Source organism: Apteryx rowi, unplaced genomic scaffold, assembly GCF_003343035.1.
Source record: "Apteryx rowi isolate R43461 unplaced genomic scaffold, aptRow1 scaffold_2190, whole genome shotgun sequence".
Taxonomy (NCBI): domain Eukaryota; kingdom Metazoa; phylum Chordata; class Aves; order Apterygiformes; family Apterygidae; genus Apteryx; species Apteryx rowi.
In genome coordinates, this window is record NW_020448520.1 from 1 (window position 1) to 7,934 (window position 7,934).

Sequence of the window (7,934 nt, forward strand, 5' to 3'; positions counted from 1 at the left end):
GTGCTCTAGGTGACCCTGCTTGAGCAGGGGGGTTGGACTAGATGATCTCCAGAGGTCCCTTCCAACCTCAGCGATTCTGTGATTCTGTGAAGCCTTATGCACAGATATGTCTGCATATCCTATGAAGTGAGATCATCCTGTGGAACAAGTTCCTTCAGAATTTTCCTYGTTACCATGCATATCTACCAACTTATTTGTAGCAGGTTTTATTATATCACCTGTGCAACTTCAAACTAATCTTTGCAGATCCGGTCTGTAGGAATTTCCACTTGGATTTTTCACATTTGCATGCTTAGTTTGAGGTAGAGAAAGAAAGATTTTTCATGTAAACTGGCTTAWGTTCATGATTGATTAGCCATAAAACAAAATACATTGAAAAAGTCTTAACTAGGTCAAACTGTATTTGGTTTTCATAGTATTACTTAAAGTAATCAGTCACCTAGAAATGAGTGGGAGTAAAGAAGATGGAACCAGGCTGTTCTCAGTAGCATTGAGTGAAAGGACAAAAGGCAATGGGCACAAATTAGAATACCGGAAATCCCACTTAAACATAATAAAAAACTTTTACTGTGAGGGTGGTCCAACACTGGAAGCCTGGAGATGCTGTGGAGTCTCCATCCTTGGAGATATTCAAAACCTGACTAGAAATGGCCCTGAGCAGCCTGCTGTAGTTGACCCCAGTGGTTGGACTAGACAGTCTCCAGAGGTCCCTTCTAACCTCAAAAATTCTATGATTCTTTGAAATTTGGAAGATATTATCACTGATTTTCAACACTTCTTGCTAAAATTTTAAAAAGGACATCTTGCCCTCATTTAGATTTTTCTAAACAATAAATAGAAACATTGTTCAAGCTTTCCAAGCACATACTCCCATAAATTGTATACCAGATTGCATCCATAGGTGTTTTTTGGAGGCTTTTTGTTCATTTTCAGCATATTTAGCATTACCATATATTACACACGTAGGAGATACTTTTTTTTTATTTCCTTGCAGATTGTTGGACCTGCCTTTATATTCTAACAAACTTTCCAGACCCTTATTTCAAAAGAGGGTTTTCTTTATATAATATTTTTTTTGTTCTGTCCATAGTGGAGCTTGGTTAATATTGTCTAGCCTGCATGGTAATTCAGGGGGTTGAATTATGAATAAACTGAGGATTGGCACCATGGAATATGGCTATTTTAATCTCTCTACTAGAATGTTCTCTATTACAGGTCATCTTACTGGAGCAGAAGCTAAAGCAAAATTGTAAAGTTGATCATAAAGTTAAAATTTATCCAGAACAGACTCATGGTTTTGTACATTGCAAAAGAGAAGATATCAATCTTCAGGATAAACCTTGTATTGAGGAGGGAAGAAAGGATATGATTAACTGGCTGAGTAAATACATTTAACAGAAGAGCAAGCAACTTAAATTAATAACAATTAYATAATATATTGTGGAGATTTTAGATCTCTCAAATTAAATATACCATCAAAGAAATGTACCTTGTGGTGTGTCTCATTTAAAAATAATCAACAGTATTAATTAACTCTTCTGTCTCTCTTTGCCATGGGTTTTATTTATTTTATTTTTTTTAATCCACATTTCCCTCCTTGCTGCTAATGGCCCTCCCTCTTTCCCAAAGGCAGACTGTAAAGTTCCCCTTGACTCTTCAGAGAATTCTGGCCTGTGACTTTCCATTTAGTATTGCTTTTTGTATGATACCATCAAAAAATAATGTATTGACCTAGCTGTTGCCTGAGTGATATAGCTCTCATAAACATTTTTCCAGGAGAAAAATATAGATGTCTGGAAGCTCATTGCACTTTTAATTATCCCAGTGTAAAACCTGGATAGCCCTGAATTCAATGGAGGTCCATTAGTATTACTAGGGCAGATATTTTATAAGAGGACGATCAGGTCATATATTTAGAAAGCAGCAGTCATTCATAAATATTAAAACAGCATATGTACTCTAATGCTGTGATTATGGAAACAGGAAAAAAAAAAGAACTGAGTTGCAGTATTTGTTTGAAGTGACAGGGTAAAATACATAAAGACAAGCACAGCCAAATCTTGAAAAACCTGTGACTCATGAAGTAACTGGAAATTCAAATCTAGAGCCAAGAGGTGTGTGTTTACAGTATGAAGTCCAACCAACCGCATGTACAGAGATCATGCGTGTGGTCGATTAAGTTCTGACTTCTGTGTAAAAGTTCTGAAAAAGGATTGTTCAGAAAGGAACATGGAACCAGCAAGAAATCAAATTAAAACCCATTTAGCTTTTAAAGTTTAATTTTAATATTCAGATCATGGGGAATGGTATTATGTATAAAGAAGAATTTCCAGAGTCACAGTACTAAGGGAAATGAAAAGGCAGCTAGACAACTCCAGAGAAGAAAAATATATTGTATGTATTGTATATATTGCAATAATTTCTTGTTTCTAGGAAGGATTTAAAGTGCTAATTTTCTAGTATTTATTTTACTACTGTTCTTTGAAGTCGTTATGGAGGATCTAAACACCCTATGTGGTATAAACTGTTCTTTGTAAAATACGATACAAGTGGGAGCAAAAAAAAAAAGATTCATTTTTGACCTTTGTGACTTCACTTTGGAATTCTTTAGTGGGCTCTTTTTTGGTTCATTTATTCAACTACATTAGGAATTGTAAATGAATAATATTGATGAAGTTACTTAGAGTATGGGAAATGAGCTTACATATGAGGACTAAATTGTAAGGCTGTTCACTTTCCTGAGAGAAAAAGTGTGGTAGCACAGCCTGTGCATTTAGTGCTGTTTTTCAGATGTCCCTCTGAGGAAACAAGGAATTTGGATAGCTAATGTCCTTAGATAAAGCTCTTAAGGAATAACCCCTGTAATCCAATAAAAAGAAAATCAGAAAGAAGAATAGGAGGAATAAAAAAAATAAATCAGCCAGTCACTTTAATTTGAAAGGAGATAAGAAACCCAAGGCACTTTTTTTGATGGATAAAATGTCCTGTGATAGGATAGAAGCATATCAGGATTTCTAACATTTTGTAGAGCAATCTACAAAATCGTTACCTGTTTACATTTTATTTATTGTCACTCTGAAGGAGGAAAAATTTTTCCTGTGCTGTATAAACTCTGTCTTACAGAGAGCCTTGCAATGTCAGCATGCTCCCTTCCACTGCCTCACCCTGGCCATCACTTTAAAATGCACAAGCAGTCGAGAGAAATGCCAACATAATGTTTAAAAGCGACACTACCTTTAAACACACAGGCACACTGTTTTTCAAAGAGTTTTGTCTAAACGGATTGCTCAGTTAAGTGAACACGGCCCTAAATTACAAAAGCAGGATCTCCAATGCTTGATGCTGTTTTGTACAAGTTACAAAGCATGTTTCATGTTCAGATATAGTATTACTCCACACGAACACGTTCTTCGTACAATTGCAAGAAAACTACAGACTTTAAAAGGAAGAACCTGAACTCTGTGGCTCTGTGACAGGCGAAGATAAAGGCAGTAGCTTACGTAAGTGTTACTAGAAGAAACATGATCCCTGCGCTCACCCATTGCATTTTATGACTTAGCACTTTCTCTGGCGACCAATCGGATCGCTGGTCGCATTCGGGGTAGCCGTCCCTGCTGGGCTCCTGGGGCACAGTCCTGCTAGCTCGCGACAGGTATGCACGTTTTCTTGGCTTTAACGGCTTTTCTTCATGAGAAATGTAAAGCAAGTGCGTACTGAAGCCTGATGCAGCATATTTTGGGGACCTTTATCTCCATGCCTTGTTAAAGGGTACATGCTCATTTAAAAGCCAGCAGGGCATTACTTTCCTTCCTAATTCTTAGAGATGACTGTTCAAAACCTTTTTGGTTTCCCTCCCAAGGTAAGGAAGACCTCTCATGCTGAAAGTCTGCTGAAAGCGAAAGAGCCACACAGAGTGGTTTTTTTAAATTTATTTATCCATTATTAGGTTCAAGTTTCTCAAAACTGAAGTTACTGTTTGGCCTTCAAACGCTCAAGTGCTTGCATGTGGAGATGGTGGAACACAAAACGTGGGGTGATGGCTGTGGGTTTAGAGCTTCTCCTGAAACAACAACTTTGCTATATGTAATTAATTCTTAAAAGATATTTCAATGGGATCTTAAAATAGAAAACAATATATATTATTTGCATATAGTGCATGCAAAGCTTACAAGTCTATATGGCTTGTAAGTCTGTGCAATCCCCTGCAGGCTTGTGTCTGGAACTCTTTTCCTGAGCTGTATCTTTATGTATTTCTTATTTTAAACTTTGCTTTAAATTTTATCAGATAACTTAATGCACAATGTTTACAATTACAGCCTTTAAGGACATACTCACTGGTAAGGGCATTGCGCTTGTGTTTCTTGAGTTCTGAAGTTTAAGTTTCTTTAATATTCAGTTGCTCTTTTTGTTATATTTTCTGAATTTTAGTCTAATCAAAAGGAAATAATTTGTGGAAAGAGAAGCAAAAATTAGTTAAGCAAAAATTAGTTACCAACTCTTTTCTGTTATATATTTAAACTGTATTTGTCTTATATGCCTGTCTGTTAATTCATTTTTCCTGATAGGTGTATTTTAAATTATCAGTCTTATATCTGAGACCATAACATGTGAAAAAACGCCAGCTATGGGTGGGCATGGCTTATTTAAGAAAGTGTGGAGGATTAGTATAAACGTGTGTCCAAGGTTAACACAGCTTATGTATCAAATAAAATACAGCTTGTCTTGAGTTGATCTGGGGAGGATGAAATCTCGTAAGTTCTGCAAGTGTAGCCCTGCCAACGCTGCTTGTGATAGTCTGAAATTAAGAGTCGGTAAACGCAGAACATCTTGGTCCCTAGAAATCTGTGCAAATCTTCTGTCTATAGGGTTTCTGTTTCTTTATTTTCCTAGAGCTGCCCCTTTAGCGCCACAAGTGTTTAAGTAACAGCGGCCTGTTTCTCCCCTTTCTGTCCGTGAGGATATTTGGGGTGGTCAAGTTTGTACACCTCCATTTCTGCACCATGCCGTTTTCTTAGACAGTGCTCACAGACCTTTGCAATTGGTCCGTGGAGAGGTTAGGTGAAGTTTTGGCTAAATTCTCTCCACATCCTTGAATAATTTGGAGCTACTTGGCACATATTCACATATATTATTTGAGTCATTTTGCAGCAATATGAACTCAGTTTACCCAGTCAGTTAATCCAAGACTAATGGCATATGATCATTAACAGTGGTTTACAATCATTAACTTGAGACCAAGTAGCTACATAAACTTGTGTCAGTATCTACTGGCATTTTTAACCTTTGTGGCTAACTTGTTTACCTTGACTTATGCAATAGTTTGTAAAAATTTAACCATACCTTACTGTCAACTTGTTCATAAAATGTTTGGCTCAGCTTAAGGAATTTTTGCTCGCATTCAGTTTTTTTCTTTTTTTCTTCTTATCTTGGAGTTTGAATGTGTTTCATATTTGTTATTAAATAAATATGATTTTATCCTGTGCCTTTCACTGGCAAGTATATTTTTATTAGCACCTTTCCTTAGTATATTCCTCCAAAATCTGGACATCTGAGACTAAGGCTGGTTTAGAAAATACATTTCTTGACACTGAAAAGATTTGCTATGGAATGATTTAAGTCTCTAGTGAAAAATATCACATGTTTAATTTAAATGTAATTATATCTTTGTCCACAGAAATTGCTTTTTTTTCTCAAAATGTTGAGTCCTGTATTAAGCCTTTACAGTCTATACTCAAGTATGTTATACATTCCTGACAAGCACATATACATGATGAAGAGTAAAAGAACTGGCTTCATCACCATCTAAATAAGTTTCTGATGGTTGTCTGGCTAGTTAGTTTACTTTATTGTAACTGTAACTTTTTGTTACTGTATTTATGTAGACCACAGAAGTCCTAGTTATAGACCAGGTCCCCTCTGAGTTAGGCTTTTCGTCCAAAGAGTCTATAACATAAGTAACTCTAACAAAATTATTATTTATAGAAAATCAAACCAATGTGCTGTTTGACAACTGTCACATTTCAGATCTCACGAAAATCACTATGTTCACAATGTTACTGTAATGATTCAAAGAGTCAATATTTTATGATAGCACTGTATTTTGACCTCTTTCAGTACGCTGCGCTGGAATATTCACCGCTGAATATTTTTTTTGTTCTTTCCACATTAGTATCACACATGGCAAATGAAGCCAAACCCTGCCCGTGCGATATTGGAGACAGGTTTGACTATGAGGGATGTGGGCAGGAAGTACAAGTCGAGCACATCAAGGCGTATGTTTGCAAACCATCTGGCAAATCGGACAAAGCTGTGATTGTGATTCATGATATATTTGGATGGCAACTCCCAAACACCAGATACATGGCTGATATGCTCACAGCTAATGGATATATGTAAGAAATCCTATTGTTTTGAAAGTGTTGTTTTAATAAGAAAGTTGTCTAGCCAACTATTTCCTTTCTATCTAAGCAATACAAATATGGACAATTTTACAGGGTTTTTCTAAGGAGTATCCTATTTATTAAAACAACATAAGAAATCTAACATTGTTTACTATTCCTACAATAACTAGATAGTAGCCAAGTACAGAATGAAAGAGGAGAAACAGAGAAAAGTCTGATTTTCCAGCTTTAATGGGGTTATTGGAATACCTTCACTAGCTTTAAACAGCCTGCTTCCTCCTTCCTTGCTTGGCATTTATTGTTATGATAAAAATTCCAGAAAAGCTGAAACAAATTCCACAAAGGTAAAGTGTACCAGCACATGCCAGTGAAAGAAATATGTTGTCAAATAGGTGAAAAGCGTATCAGACATACTCTTTCCAGTATTACCGGGTAATACATTTTAGCCCAAATGTATGTAACATGCAAATTGCAGATTTTGGCGGGAATTTGGTAAGAAACTGCTAAGGATTTTTTAATTGCAATTAACAAATCTGGAAAACATATCTGGAAATTAGACTAACTCTCCTTATTAGATGTAGAAAAATAATGAAGGTCTCTTGTATAATACATTGCTGTGGATTAAATTCTGCGTGTATCAAACAAAATGAATTTATTGTGTAGAACACACAGACTTCCCTTTAATCCTTTAGCAGTGTTATTTCATGGGCTTAAAGTGTTTTAATTTTTCCTGCAGAGCCATCTGCCCAGACTTTTTTGTGGGACAAGAAGCTTGGAAACCTTCTAATGACTGGGCTTCTTTCGATGACTGGCGGAAAACTCGAGATGCCAGCAAAATAGACAAGTACATCTGTTATTCATTGCCCAACATGTGGGCATGCTTCTTTAGTAGGAATTTTTGCCTCAATAAAGATGCAGGATCAGGTCCTAAATTATTAATGGGTCAAATGCAGCGGGGTGTCCACAAACAAGAATTTGATGCAGTTCATGCGTCAAGCTTATGGTTATGTGAAGGGCGCTCTTTGGAGAAAAGCAGAAACTTTGAACAAGTATAAAAGTGACTGTTATTTACAGACACAAATACTCTCTGCAGAGAGTAGAAGTGAGATGAATGACTCAAACGAAAAAACTGGCTGAGGCTAGAAGATGCAGCAGACTCCTTGCACTTCAATTTGAGCCAGTTCCTGAAGGCAGGTGCAACTTCCATCCAGAACAGTTAGAATGAAAAACATAGTCACGAAACACCATTTCAATAGGGCTTGTCAGTCCTGCCCTCCATCAGAGCCCAGCTGGTTCAAAGCACACTGCTTTGCCACTCTTCTAGCTGCATTTTTACCATTTGTATTGGACATGTAGCCTAAGTTACATAATTATTTCGCTGCCGATTTKGGTTCAATGTATTCAAAATTTGCTTCCACAGTTTCATGTAGTGCTTGATTTCACAGAATCACAGAATCGCTGAGGTTGGAAGGGACCTCTGGAGATCATCTAGTCCAACCCCCCTGCTCAAGCAGGGTCACCTAGAGCACATTG

General features: G+C 36.8%; 1 protein-coding gene across 4 annotated transcripts; it reads left to right on the top strand.

The window, feature by feature from the left end:
• Window positions 1-3,565: 3,565 nt before the first annotated feature.
• LOC112965504 (carboxymethylenebutenolidase homolog) lies at window positions 3,566-7,851 on the top strand. Of its 4 annotated transcripts, XM_026064515.1 has the most exons (4): window positions 3,566-3,652; window positions 4,317-4,337; window positions 6,170-6,392; window positions 7,138-7,851. In XM_026064515.1, the coding sequence occupies exons 3-4, from the start codon at window positions 6,178-6,180 to the stop codon at window positions 7,454-7,456; spliced, it is 534 nt and encodes a 177-aa protein (XP_025920300.1). In that variant the 5' UTR covers window positions 3,566-3,652; window positions 4,317-4,337; window positions 6,170-6,177; the 3' UTR covers window positions 7,457-7,851. The 4 variants fall into 4 exon arrangements, with proteins under 4 accessions (XP_025920300.1, XP_025920298.1, XP_025920301.1 ...); XM_026064513.1 differs by lacking the exon at window positions 4,317-4,337 and having other exon boundaries at window positions 3,595-3,652; XM_026064516.1 differs by lacking the exons at window positions 3,566-3,652; window positions 4,317-4,337 and adding an exon at window positions 3,684-3,706.
• Window positions 7,852-7,934: the final 83 nt, after the last annotated feature.